The sequence below is a fragment of the Diadema setosum genome, chromosome 9 (assembly GCF_964275005.1).
Source record: "Diadema setosum chromosome 9, eeDiaSeto1, whole genome shotgun sequence".
Classification (NCBI taxonomy): domain Eukaryota; kingdom Metazoa; phylum Echinodermata; class Echinoidea; order Diadematoida; family Diadematidae; genus Diadema; species Diadema setosum.
In genome coordinates this window covers 7,503,389-7,521,276 of record NC_092693.1, presented here as the reverse complement: position 1 = coordinate 7,521,276, position 17,888 = coordinate 7,503,389, and the positions used below count along the sequence as shown (strand labels likewise).

General features: G+C 37.8%; 2 protein-coding genes across 2 annotated transcripts in view; one reads left to right on the top strand and one right to left on the bottom strand.

The window, feature by feature from the left end:
- The window catches only part of LOC140232902 (heterogeneous nuclear ribonucleoprotein C-like 1), a 281,840-nt gene that overhangs the window by 117,992 nt on the left and 145,960 nt on the right, over positions 1–17,888 (top strand). The window lies entirely within an intron of this gene.
- Positions 1–17,888, bottom strand: part of LOC140232616 (tyrosine-protein phosphatase non-receptor type 1-like) — a 104,179-nt gene that overhangs the window by 52,076 nt on the left and 34,215 nt on the right. The window contains exons 2-5 of the mRNA XM_072312714.1: positions 12,613–12,709; positions 11,998–12,098; positions 10,553–10,651; positions 3,911–4,060 (exon numbers count right to left, since the gene is read on the bottom strand). Coding sequence (XP_072168815.1) covers positions 3,911–4,060; positions 10,553–10,651; positions 11,998–12,098; positions 12,613–12,709 — 447 coding nt within the window. The remainder of the gene's footprint in view (positions 1–3,910; positions 4,061–10,552; positions 10,652–11,997; positions 12,099–12,612; positions 12,710–17,888) is intronic.

The following is a 17,888-nucleotide window of genomic DNA, read 5'->3' as shown; positions in this document are numbered from 1 at the left end:
AGCTTGCATACCTTCGGGCTATGAATGCGGTGAATATGAACAAACATCCAGGGATCCATACGCAGGTGCAAAGTATTCCCTGTCCCAATTCTGAAATTCCAAGAAATCTGTCTTGCTTGCCTTACCATGATCGCAGTCAATCCCGCACATCTGGCCTCACTTCAAGGCTATAAGCATCTCCTTTTTTCCCCCTCATTATACTCCTTGTCGTCTTCTTCTCTGAGCTTTATAGTTAGGTTACACATCAGTATAGCGCCATCTTGTGTACGCATGATGTACAGTTACACACTACTATAATTTTAGCGAACGCTAACGATAATCCCAATGCCAATTCATACCTGTCATGTAGTATTTAATGTACTTACAATCACAGCAATTTTTTTCTTTTTTTTTTAATGAGTTTTTTTCTGAACAATGTAATCCTATAACCTAATTCAGATCAGTAATTCAGAATACAAATCTTTCATTCCACAAACTCATGCCCATGATTACCATATTTCCATGTGTATAAACCGCATCTCCACTTTCGGACTCCATAGGAGGGGAAAAATGAATTTTAGAAAAGAAAGAAACTAGAAATGTTGACTGGTATGCCTCCACCATAATGCATGGTTCTCCTAATAGTACAATGTCTTGGCAATGTGTGATGACAGTTTGACATAATTGGCAAAATATTAAAATGACAGGTTTGTCACAAATGTGTTGAATGTTCACTTTCCTTGAACGAGATATAACTGGATGAATGGCTATATTGTTTAAGAGTGTTACCACAGGTATTTGGGAATTTAACAATTTTTACCTGACTTTTGAGCCTTTGATAAGTTTATGCATAAATTATCAAAGTATGGAAAAAAATTGTGATTTCAGTATTAAAAAGTAGTAAAATTGTAGCATTTTAACTTGGCCTTTGTCCCTTGACCTTTGACCCTAAAATTCCCAAGAGAATCACTTACTGTCAGGTAGAATATGCATCATATGTATTTGCCAAGTTTCATGATGATACCTGGAGTCACTTTCGAGATATGGTGGAAGAAGTGAAATTTAGCACTTTCACTTGACCTTTGACCTTTTGGACAGAAACTTCCAAGAGAATCTCTATTGCTTATTAGGTAAGATATGTATTCTGTTTCAAGAAAAATCCTGCAGGCATTGCATAAATATGAGAGAAATAGTGACATTTTGAGGAGTTGACCTTGACCTTTGACCCCCTTGACCTTTGACCCCAAATTCCCTACATCATCACTGCCAGTCAGTACATGCATATGTACTAAGTTCCATGAAGATACCTCGAACCATTCAAGATTGGAGAAAAAAGTGAAATTTTAACATTTTCATTTGACCTTTGACCTCATGACCCAAAACTCTCTCTGAAGAATCCTTATTTAGCAGTACACGTATACTAAGTTTCAAGAAAATATCTTCAGGCATTGCATAGATATGGGGGAAATAGTGAAATTGTTAGTGTTTGACCTTGACATTGACCTTTTGACCTTTGCACCCAAAAGTTAATAGGCACAACTTAGCCCACTCATACTAATACATGCTAAGTTTCATTAGGATACCTCAAACAGTTTTTTAGTTACGCTCTCCGCAAAATTGATTACGGACAGACGTGCAGACGGACAACCCAAAAACATAATGCCTCTGGCGACACTTCGAGGCGGAGGCATAAAAACTGGGAGCAATGAAAGGGAAACCAGCCTAAAATTGGAGACTAAATCTTTACAGAAATCAATGCAAATTTCTTTTCCCTTGCAATTGTTTTCTCTAAATCAAAAGTTTTGTCCAATTTTGAGCAGTAATACGCATCTTTGCCAAAATTGAGTTCTAAGAAGTTTAAAGGGACTGTACAGTACTGGTTGAGGTGGGGATTCATGTTTTGAACATTCCTAAGTGAGATAATGAAAAGCCTCTTATGAAATATGAAAGAGCATGTATTTTTAAGAAGGATTCAACGTTTATTTGATGAAAATTGGTTTTCAAATGGCTGAGATATCCAAAAAAGTGCTAATAATAAAAGGCAACATGCCACAACTTTATTAGGATCTCTTTGTTTCACCTTGTTTTTGGATATCTCAGCCATTTCAAAACCGATTTTCATCGAATAAACTTTTGATACCCCTTAGAACTGCATGCTCTTTGACATGTCATAGAGTGGTTTCTGAATATCTTGCAAAATGTTAAAAGCTAAATCCTCACCTCGACCAGAACTGTACACATCCTTTAACAGTACCTTGTCATGATGGCAGCATGATAGTGCTGTGGAACCAGGTAGGAACATCTCATCTCCCTGGTGGAACTGGGTACCTCTCAACTAGCACAATACGCACCATGTGATTGCAGCATCGCTCAGCAATATTTGCCTTGGCATACCACTTTCATATCTTTCTTCATCATTTGATTTGATCTAGCATTATATGTATCTTGTTGCAGGATTGAATGAATGTCTCAGATACATAAACTGACTATTCACTGTCTTAATTTAGGCTGAAAGAAGGCAATATAGAATCATGACGTTAGAAATCATGCCAGGGGTCCTTGACTTGAGACTAGCTACCAGACATTGATGCTTTCATAGTGCTGGTCTTGGATCAATTCCCCCATCCCCACCCCCACCCCCATCAAGTACTGGTTGGCTAGACTTGTTTTATGAGTACTTACATGGACATTTTTGTGCAACATGAAGCTATTGCGAAAATAAAAGCTGACAGAGTGTAATAATTTTATATATCCGATTCCAATGAATTCAAAACACACAAAATTTATTGCAACTGACTGACAAATTGCCCAACATTGACGTAAATAAGCACTGAATTTATAAGTGTTTTAGTAGTAGCCATGATAAAAAAATCATGGGCATACATACTCGAGCAGGATTCGAACCTACGACCTCCCGATCTCCGGACAGGCGTCATCTCCACTAGACCACCGAGCTTCCGCCCGACAGCAAGTGCTGGTTCTAATCCTTATAGCATGTAGCGGGTACTGCTTTTATTATTCAAATTAGTGAAATTCTTCCGTAGAGACATTTTCATTGCAACTGATTGACAAATTGCCCAACATCGACGTAAATAAGCACTGAATTGATCAGTGTTTTAGTAGTAGCCATGGTAAAAAAATCATGGGCATACAATGTACATACACAAAATTTATCTCGCCTGGCAGAGGATGAAAAATTTCTCATAAATGTGAAAATACCCACTTTTACATGAACACAGTAGAGAGGGGTCGTGTACTCACCGCTAAACTTCACAAGGAGCAGTGTGTGAATTCATAGAAAGTGAACACATCATGGTTTAGGTACTGTCCTTGGACTGAGAGTAGGGGCTATATAAAGTTAGTTCTATGGTTGGAGTAACTCTTGAAGATTCAAGGCAGTTATCTATAACTCGCTATGATCTTCATCTTTTATAGTTCATCTTTTATAGTTCATCCTACCCTTGGCTTAGGTGCTTCCCTTCTGATTTTAAAATGTCAAAGTCCATGAAGGGCAAGCCTGGGCCTGGGTTTACTCTTTAAGAGTGAAAATGTTTCACATGGGCGGTGAGTTAGCTCAGTCGGTAGTGTGTCTACCTCACAATCCAAAGGACCTGGGTTCGATTCCCCAGTCCCACTGAGCTATGTTGTGTTTAATCATACCGTTGCTTCTAGTAAGAGGCAAAACACTCTGTCCCTCAGATAAGACATAAAATGGAGGTCCCGTGTGAGAGAGAGTTGCAACTTATGCACGTAAAAGATCCCGCTTCATTTATTCATTGCAAAGAGCAGGGAGTTTAACCTGGTGAAAAGGTCCCGCTTCACATCCAACTGGACCCCATGGAAGACCAGCTTAGCGGAGCTAAATATGGGCTATCCAGCCATCTTCTCAGATGGAAATCAAACAAACAAACAAACATGGTCATGAACTCACCACAAGGTCTTCGAGGAGTAGTGTCCGGACAATGTAGTAGTGATGTCTTTCTTGTCTGAGGTAGGTCACTTTGAAGAGGGTATCTTCACAGATGAGCGTATCTGTATTCCCGTTGTCTTGGCCACGTGGAAAGTAGTCTGCACATTTTTGCTGAATTAAAAAAAAAAAAAAAACCCAGAGAGATATATGTATTTCTTTCTCCATGGAAACCTTGCATAACATTCAAGATCAATATAGATTAGAACTTTACCCTCTTCTCTGCAAAGATATGTTAGTATTTTGTGGTAGTATTTGGTTTAGATAATCATTTCAGAGGTACTCTTGTCAAATCCATAGAAGACAAGAAATGTAAGACAAAGAATGACACTTTATATTTTCATTATCAAATTTTGGTACGAATGCAATCCTGACTTTTTAATAAGACATTATATTCCCTAATTTCATAGACATGAAAAAAAAAGACTGCTTGTTATAGCAAAGGTTTCATAATATTCTCATGTACTTTATCTGGCAGATGCATCACGAAATTTGGTGCATTGGTATATTACATACAAACAAGGCTGTTAACCCATATCGGGCCAACGCACCTGTGTACACAAACACCCAAGTGGCCCAGCACCGTTCGCGCACACACGCCGACAAACAGACAACTCTCCAAACAATCGCTCTTCATTAGCAAGCAATGAAAAAAACATAAACAAAATATATATCATTTGAAAGAGGAAAAAAATCTCTTAAATATGGTATATAACATGCTGCCACTCAATGCATAGTACAGTCATAGTACTCAGCGGAAATGACTGACGTCATTCATACGTCATTTCATTCACTACAGGATATTCCGTATGTGGCCCCTGCGGCGTTCGGACGAACTACGGAATATCCCATAGATGGCCCGATGTGGGTTAACAGTGTTACAGCCAATTGCAAAAGAGATACAGTAGATTATGATCAGCTGGATTTAAATTATTATGAGTGGATTCATCTGAGGAAGAATGAAATGAAAGGCAAACTGAAAGCACCTGGATGTGTATTTGCATTAGATCATTTTTTTTTTCCTCTCTGGAGGTCACATCCGCTTTTGCCGATTAATCAGCATTTACAACTGTATGACGATTGCTTCTCCTGTTTATAATAGCGGCATTTCCCTTTTCATTACACTCAAATTGGCCATACAATCCAAACACACAGTGCACACATTACCTTCATAAACACGAAAGAGAAACTTTTTGCTTTATAGAGGGGAAATGGTCAATGAAGAATTCATCCTGTTATCCCAGTACATTTCCTACTGCTTTATCATGCCATATAAGACCAGTGTTTGTCCCAGTGCTTGATTGCACAATAGATTTGATTCTTATGTGTGGATTTCAATGCTCTGAATTCTAAATGGTAGACTGAGGGAATGGCTACCATTGTATATGGCTCTAGACAGTAGAAACAGATGTATGTCAACAAGACATTTCTATTTTCAACTTAAAATTCATTCCCCCAGCTTTTGTTGGACGAGCCATTATACATGCATACCACTATATATATATATATATATATATATATATATATATATATATATATATATATATATACACACACACACATACACACACATATGTATGTACAATGTATGTATCATAAAAAGCAGAATCTAAAGGCATTTGAACAAGCAGCTGATAGTTGGTAAACAAGTTTTCATTTCTTGCTCTTTATTGCTTTAATACTGGTGCTTGAAACTCAAAATAGTCTTCGATTTCCTTGACCTTGATGCTCTGCTGTACTACAAAACAAACAAGATGACAGAGGCAACAGTTGCCAGTTGATCTCTGGGAGTGTGCAAACAACCAAAGTACACACCTTGTAGTTACCATGTTGTTATGACAGCACTTAGCCAGCAGTTCTAAGCATTTCATAAGGCAACCTTTGTGACTAGTCACATGTATGAAAGTTGAACAGTCTTTCTCTTGCCTGATGAGCAGTCATAATGTGAGGATAAAATAATCTAAACCAATGGTTTAGAAATGTGCCATTCTGGGGGATCTTCATCCTAATGACCATCTCAAAGATACACAGACCTGGGGTTCAAGAGGGCCCTGCTGAATGGCCTGACAACCACCTCCATCTTCAATATGAAGATTTAGGACATAAAGCTTGTTTTAAAACTGTCAATCAAAGTAGTTATAAGTAAGTTTCTGTGGCTAGCTTTCAAGCAAACTTGCTCTTCGAAGCAGGGCTGCACACGAACCCATTTTTTCTACTGGTCCAACCTACATGTATCTGTCAGACTTGTAGGTGCCCAGTTTTTCCATCTTTTACTGGTCCATTCCTGAAAAAGTTACTGGTCCGACAGTGATTTTTACTGGTCAGAGACTGTCGCACCAGTGCCAGTGTGCAGTGTTGCTTTGAAGGATCTCTACGTACAAACATGTAGGACCTACTGTAAAACACAATATTTTCGCGGCATGAAAGTTTTGCGAATTGGAACCGACAGCCTTTTTTGTGGCATGAAATTTTCGCAAGTTGCCTCTAACATTCAATGCGTAAAGTGTAGGCAAGAACTTTCATGTGCATTTTAATTTCGCGAATCTTGGCTCTCGCAAAATTCGCGAAATTGAAATGCACACGAACATTCGTTTTACGCTAGTAAGTGGAACCAGCCAGGAACAATGGAGGAATCAAGAGACAAGCTGAGACTGACATCATTTCAACCACTGTTTTTTACACACTCACTGGTTTGATTTGGACATTCAGGACATGGCAGATGCTTAAAATGCACCAGCGCTCTCTTGAATCCTGGATTAATTTACTTTTAAAAGAAATTACCCTAATTTTACCAATCAGAGCTCAGGTGTTGGATGAAAAAAGGGCTCATCATAGAATGAAGTGGTTACGTACAAAGCTTGTACATCATAGCACGCATACATTTGTAGCAGATGGCCGAAATCATCTTTTATTCTACCACTGAAGAAAGACACCTGAGATTTTGTGTACAGGATACTCTTGATTTCTTGTGGCGAAATCCATGATTGGACTGAACTGACAGTAAGCATCAGATGCAATGCTATGCTATATAAAATGAAATATTCACTTTGAAGAAATAGGATTTTAAAACAAGGACAATCATTCCTTTAAGTCCAAATCACCGAAGTCTTGGAAATAAATTTGACTCAACCATGACTACTGAACTGCCTCCCACACAAAGAAGCGTACCATCAATCAACATGAAGTTACATATTACGCATCTCATATAACAAGTTGCAAATATCAGGGAAATGGAATGCACACAAATATGCACAATAACAAGGTAAAATGATACGGGCATTAACTTGGTTATCTAGTTTAATGTGCGAAGTTTCCTAGAAAGCTCATGGAATTTATTTTTCAACTGGTGTACCAGTTTTGCTTTTGAAAGAATTGTTTCAAAAACAATGAAAGCCATGTATTCCATATCATTCCTAATAAAAATATCATTAACATCATTTTTTGTTGTTAATTGGGCATCATAGGACTAAAGCTCCTATGACGTAAATTATTTCCATGAAAACTCTCAAATTCTATTCTGAATCATTAATTGTAATTTAAATACTGACATGAGAATCACATTACAAGCAAGCAAGAACTGGACATCAGAAATCAGAAATCAACAAGATTCCAAATCGACAAGTCTACGGCTCATTTCACAAACAAAATATAAACGGCTGACATGGTTGTGGACTTACCAAAATATTTGTAGATGAGGTATTCATTACATTGTTTATTAGTAATATTGAACATAAATATAACTAGAGAAATCTAACTATTGAACAGAGTTGACTGTGATGTCTCAGCTCCTCACACAATCACTATCAATAATCATAATATCTGCCATAGGAGCATGCTTTGTTTGTTTTGTTTGTTTCTTATGAAGCTCTTAGATCTTGACTACCAACAGATTCACTTTCACTGCCTCTGCAGCTCATGTGGCATACCTTGGCAAAGTGACCAACAGAAATTCTGCAATTTCAGTCAACAGACTGATGTGGGGGAATCATAGAACAGTAAACCTGAATTCACATTAAAAAAAAAGGAGCATTATTTACCATTTGTAGATGAATAAAAAACCCAGCTTTAGTGCTTCAAAATAGTTCTGATATGTGAATTTAGGATAGAAACAACCAGTGTTAATAATGTAAAAAAATGTTTTAATAAGTATAAGGGCAAGTCCAAGATATTGTGCACCAATAGGTGGGACATTCGGAGATTTCAAACCTCTGAAAAGTAATGAAAGAGCACTTTGACTTTACTGTTTATTAATATTATCAGTATGACAGGTATCCCTGAGAGGAATATTGTGATTAAGTTTGATGTCATTTTACCTTAGGTTAAACATCTTATTAAGAAAAATATGCCAACTTACGTATTGGACCAGAGAAAAAGTAGATCTTTCAAAGTAAAGTTTGAATTGAAAATTCTCTGAAAGTATATCATTGATCAAGTTCTGTTTAGTAGTGAAGAAAGGTACAATACTGAAGTGCCTTTCAACAATGTTTCCCTGCAAAAGAGTAAAGCATATTTTCATGATGTTAATCTAATTAACATAAGTACACCTTATGTATGGGACAGATGTCTTTAGTAAGCAAGTGCATTCATGGAAATGATTTCAAATTTATCCATTATGCATTGCATAGACATAATAATAAATGATAATTCACAACATCTATACAGCGCATTATCACATGAAATGTCTCTAAGCAACATGTGGGAAATAGGGAAATTTTGAGAATTTGACCTGAGTATGTACACCCAAAAGCTGATATTTGTAGGCAAAACTTTGTTCACTCATACATCGGATGCATATATTATGCCAAGTTTCATTACCTTACACAATATTTAAGATTACAGACGGAACTGTAGACAACCAAAAAACATAATGCCTCCAGTGACACTTTGTAGCGGAGGCATAAAAATTGCTAAGCAGCACTATCAAGCCTGGATGAGCATCAAGAATGCGCGCACTTCAAACTGAATTCTCAAGAGCAAATGATAACAGTGCAACAGCAGATCATCACAGACCAATATCTACTACACGAGCAAGGAACAGCGTTTGTACTTGCGTGACTGGAGATTTAGTTTCAGCAGTATATGACCCATCCAGGCAAAATACGATTTCTTGGAAATTAGGTTAAGTAGCCTTTGATCGAGGAAATGTTAAGTTTTAATAGGCCATGGCCAACAATGAAGGATAACAACCTTTTTAGTGGTATGTGCAAGCACGGAATTCTATGAGATTGCCTAGCTCTAATCTAAGACAAGGGAATTATTGCAATTCAATAGGTTAGTTACATTCTTTGCGAACATAATCTGTATTAGAGGAATGAAATTTGGTCTCATTATTAGAACAAATGCACGCAAACAGATAGAATTTCAGTTTATGTTTTATGGCCCAAAAAAAAATGACTTTAAATCATAGTGGTTGAGGTCTAAAATGATGGGGAAAGGTAGATTGTATGCAGAAAATCAGACCAATGAGAATTTATGAGAGAGAAAGAGAGAGAGAAGACCTTAGATTTATGAGACCAAGACATTTCTGCCTGATAACATTACAAAAACAGTCCAAATGATTTCCAAGTAAATTCACAAAAATATGACAAAAATTAGAGATATCAAGGCTAAGGAATTTTCATGGAAAAAAACAACAACAACCAAGCAACGTTGATATTGATCGCACAGCCAGAATGGATAGCAGTAAGTCTATGATGATCATCACCACGTCACAATTTGGAACATGTAATTGTTATATCCACACAATACAACTGGAGGTCTGTCATGTTTATAATTCTCTAGCGTGAATGAAAATTTACCAAATCTTGCATAATTCTACTCAAATGTATTGAGTTCATGGTCAGCTAAAAACAAAGACATTGACTAGCTAGTTTGCTTGCCTGCAACATCTTGATCTGTGTTGTACGGAATTGTTGAAGACTTAAGACATTCAGCTACTTTGTCATTTCATGTCTGATTTCAATTATTACTGTTCGCAACTATATGTGAAATATATATCAGAAAGCAAATGGCAAGGATCTACTCTACATGCATGGGGATCTGATACATCAAAGCCCCAAATGAATACACTTTATACAGCTTTAACATCCTAGAGGTATATATCATGCACATGGCTTGACTTTGTAACTTCCTTCTCAGGTTCAGTGACCTCATTTTACATTGTCAGTCACATCTTGTTCACTTCCAGAAGAAACTAATGATGGTCATATTTCCTGGAATACAGGCTTTTCCATTCACCTATCAAACCACATAACAAATCGGCATCCTGCTTTTTTTCAAAAGCTTCATATATACAATGCTCTTTCTTTTCTTCACTAGGAGAACATCAAAATAAGAAAAAGCAAGCGAATGGCGCAAGTAATCAGTGTGAGTTCATCGGGAGTATAGAAAAATACCAAAAAAAAAAAAAAAACACTGATGTAATTCAGGGCATGACCACGAAAGGCAACCTACTAGCAGTTCGGGTATATGTTATTGAACTGAAATTGAACTGAACTGAAATAATCAATGAAAACACACACACACACACATATGAACATACTTTTTTAAAAAGTCCATGGATGTGACAGGGTGTGTTCACACTGAAGTAGTCGATGACTCTCTTACCTGATGATTCTCCACAAAGTTATTCAGCATGATGATTGCTCTTGTTTTCTGCTCCCATATCATTTGCCAAAAGTGACCCACTGTCCTTTCAAGAGGTCCCTGCACGACAAAAAAGTGTCAATCATGATAGAGGATGCAAAACTTTCAACATGTACCAATGTCCAACGTGTAAAATACATGAATACAAAGTCCTACTATCTGTCACTCCAGTCAAGGTAGTAGGACTCCATACAACTAACTAGCAATGAACAAAAAAATGCTAATAATAATTATAACAATGGTACCTTCATAAGCAATGTTTGGAGGGAAAAATCCAAACAATCAAGAGATACTTTAACCCGTTGAGGACAAGTCCTGAGTATACTCGGGCAAATGTCTATGGGAAATACATGTTGTATCAAAATCAGTCCGTCCTAAATGGGTTAAATGATATGGATGAGAGTCTGTAATAGATCAATGTAATCACACAGAAAGACATTCCTATTAAAAACAACCAATAGTTCATTTTTCAACAGTCAGTTCACATGAACCCTTCATGAACCTATGCATCAAAGGATCTAACGACATTCCCATCCTTACAACTTTTCCATTTCCACTGTATGCACAATTTAATCACATATTTATTCCTTGGTCACTTTACTTCTTTCAAAAAAGAACGTTCACAGGAAGCATCACCTCTAAATTAGGATTCATTGTTTGAGGTGTTTATGCCAGTGCAGCAAAGGAATGCCAAAAGGGTAAATACAGCAAAAACATTGCTGTCAATTGCTTTAATATCAATGTTATTATATACTCTTTATGCAAACTCAAGTAGGTGTCAATGGCAGTCACAGTTAATAAATGAGGTCCATCTCCAGACCTATTCATGTGAGCTGGGGGAAAAAGTGATGACTTTAAACAAAGATGCATTCTTGGAAATTGCTCTCATGAAAAATGTTTGTATTTAACTGCATATCTGTTAGGTGGTAGCCTACAATCTAGGTGAAGGAAACAGCTATTGTCTATTGGCTGTAGTGCTAAACGTCTGACGTGGTGAGATGATTGTTTTTGCTAAGCAATACGCCAGATGCAGCAAGACTATGAACAGTAGAACCATCCACCGCCTATAGCCACTCGTATTGCGTAAGTCGTTTTCTTACTATCGACTATGAATTGGTTGCAGTTTTTAGTATGAAACTGTCACCAATTCAAAATATATAATTAGAAAACAACGACTACAGCAAGAGGGGTAAATATAGGCGGTGATTGCGCATCCACTGTCATGGTCTCGCTGCATCAGACATGTCGCTTATCACAGACAATAGTCTCGCTGCATCAGACGTTTAGCGTAACAGCAAAAACCAATAGCTGCATCCTCCGCCTAGATTATGGGCTAGTAGAGTGGAAGCACAGTGAAAAAACAGGCAGGGAAGAATTAAATGTCGCAGGAGAGCGCAGTGCTTTACCTGAGTGAGAATGTACTTGCGTTTGCTGAGGGGAGCCTCGATTAGACTGGCGTTGATGTAGTTGACCTCACCTCTCTTTAGGTGTATTCTTGTGTGATTGTCTGTAGGGGAGGGGGGGGGGCAAGAGCAAAAGTAACAGAAACTTGTACTTTAGGATTACTTCACTCTCATTTCACCTGATACAAAGTACATAGTCAAAATAGAATATCTTACTTTGGCAGAGGTATTCACACACTTTTATCTGTATTAACCTTCAGTGCTACTTTGTTGCAACTGCTACAATAGACATTTTATCCCCAGATAGTTGCCGTGGCCTTTTATCAGCCACTATCAAATCCATAATAGACATGAATAAATGATGACGGCAAAAAAGTCAAGACAGAAAGCCCATCATTCTTGCTTTAAATAGTACAAGTCCCTTTTTGCAAGCAATCTTTAATCTACACTAACCTCATCACACATTATCCCCCTAAAAAACAAAAAACAAAACAAAACAAAAAACCAAAACCCCACAACAACAAACAATCAGAAGACAAAGAATTAAAAGAATGCTTTTTGAACATTGACACCTATACTCATCTAATGTCAATATTATCAAAGGATGCTTCTACTTACAAGGATGGATGTCACGATATCTGTTTAGGCCTTTATTTACAGGATCCTTGGCATCTGTTGTTAGCAACTCGTAGCAGCTACTCTCCTTCTGTATGTCCTGAAAAGAATACACAGAGGAAGAACCGTTTCATTTCCAAGTGGAGAAATAAAAGAAAAAAGTTCTGAAAGCATAATTTAAATCAAGTCTCTTAGAATGAGTTAGACTGTCCACGTGTATTGTGCTTTTTACACTCTGTGATATCTGTAACTACAAAAAAATGTCAATCAATGTTTCAACTACTGTGTTTTGTCCTTGTAACTCTTAACTGCAATGTATCACAGGTTGATTGAAAGCAAAACTTAGAGCACATAAAATTCATCCCTGTCCTTACAGCAGAACAAAAAACAAACAAAAAAAATGTGCAAAAACTCCTACTGTAGGGTAACTGCAGTCACACTTGCAAAGCTACGAGAAGTCGAACTTTGACAACAAAGTTTGCTTGTCCATTCACATTGGCAGCCAAGCTTTTCCAAGTTTCAGTTCTCCATAAAGTCCTTGAAGTTTTGGTCACTGGTGCGCATGCACAACAAAGAAGAAAGTTCGGAGACAACAAACAGGGAGTGAGAAGCAAGAAGTTTTCTGTAAGTTCGCGGTCACACTGGAGAACTTTTAAAGTTCGAGAAGTCTTTTGAGTTTGACCAACCGCAGTTAGTGAGGTTCTGAGTCTAACTGTCTTCTTTGAAGCTTTTTACAAAAGTGGTCTTTCTTCAACAAGTATTTGAAGCACTTGCAACAAAAGACTGACGATAAAATTGCAATCTGGCTGATGCAAAACTCCACCAAACAAGTCTCCATTTGGCTTGCACACACGTCTTCACAAAATTTCCTCTCTTTTTTTTTTTTTTTTGAAATTCAAATTACTCTTCTCCTATCCTAATCATAGAACTCCATACTTGAAAGGGATTCACAATATATCAACTTCACCTTTCAGTATGCCTGAACATGTCACACAAAAACATAATCGTACAGCCATGAACATGAAGTAACGACAGATTCAGTAACGGTGAAGACACTATACAGTTCAGGTATCAATTTAGTGCATCGTGCATCATATTTAACTCAAATAGCACACAGCTCATCTTTCTTTGTAGTTAATATTGGTAGGTGATGCAGTGTTCTACAAGGCAATTTTCAATACATTCTATACAAAATGCACTTCAGGCAGTTTGCCCTGTGCATTATCACACCGATAGTCACATTCACACAAACAAAATATGGTAGTGGAATAATGATCGGAAACCAAAAACCGAGATATTTTGCGCCCATTCAGATGGACAGAAATATCCCACTAATTGCAGATTGCGATAATTTGTCGACAAAACTGCGCATACCAGATATCTACCGAAATGGTGACCCTTGCCCATGTGTTCCTGCACTGTCATAATGTATGTTGTGAATGACAAGACATTGAAAAAAAAAAATAAATCTCGAGATATTTTGCTCCAATGGTGGTTTACATATAGCAGTACGAATTACTGTGTTTATCGTCACATAACCTTACCTCTCTATCTACCACTGATGATAACCCTGCCACTACTAATGCAATATTCCAAGTTTACAACTCAATTTTGCTGGTATAACTTAATGTGCATGGCATCTTGGGTTTTGGATTTTTCCCTCCTTTTTCTTCTTTATTTCTGCCTTTTACTAATGTGTCCTGAGCTGCTGATTATTATTAAATTTATCATGTGGTAGTCTGATATTAATAAAAAAAAATGTGAAGAAAATGAGAGAGGACAAAGAAATGAGAAATTGTGGCTTACGAACATGGACAACAGCACGGAAGGTTATGTCCAACTTAGCCAAGTGTGGAAGGGAAGGTGGGGGGGGGGTGGGGGCTAAGAGAAATCAGCACAGATTGTGCCTGCATGTGTGTGCATGTAGGGGCCTACCCTATGTATGTAATGTAGGGATGACATTATAATGATTATAATGCAACTTAAAAACAACCATCAAGAGACATAGGCCGCATGTGAGCTCTCAAAGGCAAAGCAAAGTAAACCGTACCATACAATACCATGCCAGATTGTGGAGAAGGCATACCTTATGAGCTATTTTCGGACTCGAGTCAGAAGGATCACACGTTTTGTAGCAACCAACACATACATGTACACCTCATACGCCTGTACCTGTGCTACATCCAGGTGTCCCAAACACATAGAATCAGCTCTTTGCATTATGACATAGTGCGTGTTATGCACATTCTTCTCATGTCAACAGTCAGTATGGTACACTTTTGGACCACTTTGCATTCAAGCGCTCTCTGGCATGACACAGTACACTAAGTTTTTTGGAGCACATCTGAAAGTGGTCCACTTTTGGTGTGGTACGGTACGTGGTATGTTCAAGTTGACTATGATAGAGTAAAGATGAATGAACATAATGGCTAACTTTTCACTAAACTGTGCAAATATAAGAAAGTCAAAGAATTTTAAAGATTCATGTTTCACAAGTGGCGAATAGGATGCTCAGAGTGTACTAGAGCCATCGCGCATCAGACATTCTTAGCAAGTTGTTCAACCTGCATTCAGCACCTTGTGAATTTGACATCCTTGCCACTTGCTCCTGCAAGCATTGAGCAGCAAGTAAATTTTATTCATACAATACCCATAAAGGCAAATCATCTACTTGAATGGTGCAATCAATTGAAAGAGCTATATATAGTAAGAGGTCTACTTGACAGAGAGCCAAATATTTAAACTTGACGACACAAGCACCCTGATGTTGCATATCCTGACAACATCCACTTGTTTTGTGTTACAAAATAACTTTTTTTTAAAATAATCAAACTATGAAAGAGAAGATGATAACCAATATTTGAAAAATAACTTCAGATGCACCGACACACTATCTACCCCATTTAATTATATTCTCAACAGAACAATACTATCTGACAATAAATTTTCTGATTATGATCACTTATAAGCATCTCACTTTGTGTGACCTGTTCAAATACATATATTTACTTAAGGGCACGTATTCATGGAAAGTTGGGTGGATTCAGAACCAGACAAGCGTATGTGCTAGAGTAATACAGTCACGAGTTTGTAAACACTTCTGAGTTAGGCAGCACTTGAACTTTGCATATTGCCCAAGTGAAACAATGTGCAGAAGCAAGTACTGATAGTAGGTTAAGAGCTACCATAAAAAGAGCCATAAGTGATCCCAAGAACTCACTTAAAAAATATATTACTTTGAGGTTACACGATTTTGGCAATCATAGGACTTTGTGGTTGCCATCAAAGGTTTCAAGAATGATAGCACTGAGCTTGGTACAGTCCATTACGCAAGTACATAGATCTATGACCTTCTAATATTCATTATTACAATGATAAAGCAAGACTGGAACATAGAGTGTGTTTCTACTGGGGGCACCTCGCATCACCATGAATTTTGTCCCTAACATCACCTTGTATTTTACGACTACCAGAACTGTTTCTACTGAGCGATAAATATGCGGTGATACGCGGTGATAATGCAGGAAGATGGGAGAGAACTTGCTGTGAACCGGAAGTCATGCATTTTACAGATGTGGTCGCAGGTTCCGCAGTATGGGAAGGTAAACAAAATGATCAAGATGGCACAAACTAGATTAGGACGTGAAATGCGAATTTATATTTTCGCTTTTGTTTTTAGCAGTTCTCACTGCCAGTCAGAGAGTCGGGAGTCACGTTCAGTCTGCTGCTTGGAGAAGGAGAAAGTGACCGAATGTTTCAGGAGATGCAACGTCTCAAACTAGAAGAAGCATGCAAGGCTACATAACGGCATTCTGTCAGCATTCCGCTTTGTTTTGGAGTCCAAAAATGAAATGCCCTCACTACTTCTGTCATATCTACCGTCACTTGAAAATAAAAAAATCTCTGCAGATCAATTCTCCAGTCGATATTCTCCAACACATAATTTATTCAAACTACAAGAACCAAGTTAGTGTATCTGGTGGTTCATGCAAGCTGTGAAATGAGAAGTAACAGTAGGCAGTACAAAGTGAGTGTACAGTGTAGACTGTACAGCGCATGGTATTGTATAGGATACTACAACACGCAAGATACGTCAGTGCTGTGAATGCAAAGCAGGTGTGTGACCATTCGATTAACGCGGAGCGAAATCTCCAAATAATTCGAGACTTCCGGTACACCACAAATTTCACTCCCCTGTGTGTTTCTACTGCAAATCGTCCCTCGCATCACCAAGCATCGACCACCTCAAAAGGTGGACGACGGAGCACCTCGCATCACCACGCATTGGCCACTATCCGATCTGTTTCTACTGAGGATAAATTCAAGGTGTCACAACGTGTCACAATGTATCACCGCGAATCACCTCGAATCGCCTCGCATCACCTCGAATTTTCATCGCTCAGTAGAAACATGCTCATTTATTGCTTGAACAGACAGCAGTCACTGAAGCTAGTGGTGTTCAAGTTTAAAAGAATGAAGAGAACAATTGTCATGTTGACACACAGGCATATCACTGATTAAGGAACACCTAAAATTTACACCCTAAATCCATTCCATGTTTGTATCGGCTCAAATAAAGAGCATAAAATCAGAAACAGTCCAGAATCTAGACTTTCACTTCACAACCTCTTGCCAGTTACATTTTTGGAAGCATTTCTCTTTCTTGTTTGTTTGCTGTTGTTATTGTTGCTGGGTTTATTTGTTTGTTTTTTTATTTCTTTTTTTTTTTCATTTCTTCTTCTTTTTTTGTTTTTTGCCATTATTAGGAACGGTGGACCTGGTTCTTTTGTATACTTGTTATTCTCACACTTTCTTGAACTTGAATAAAGTCATGATTAAACGAATTTCCCACCTTGCTGCATTCACCTGCAGTATTCAAATACAACCACGTGAGACTAAAACGGTAGTTTGCACAAGCCGAGTGCATTATTTGTAATACTAACAGGAGGAAGGAGTTGTCTGCCCCCCCCCCCCCCCCAAACACACAGCAACTTACATGCTACATTTTATGTCATCATTTTAATATCTACTACAGAGTTAGGGAAGTTAGGGTGACTCATCAAAAAAAAAAAAAAAAAAGATTGAACTGGTCTGCTGTTGATAACCCTGATGACCCTCTCACATCCTAACATCCTCCATGGGACATCCTACAGCCAATCCTCAGAAATAAAAATGGAAAAAAAAAAACAACACACAACAAAAAAGCATTGTTATCAAATCACAGGGTTAAGGTGTTGGGCTATCATTTACTGACACTGCCATCTGTGTAACAGGTGTAA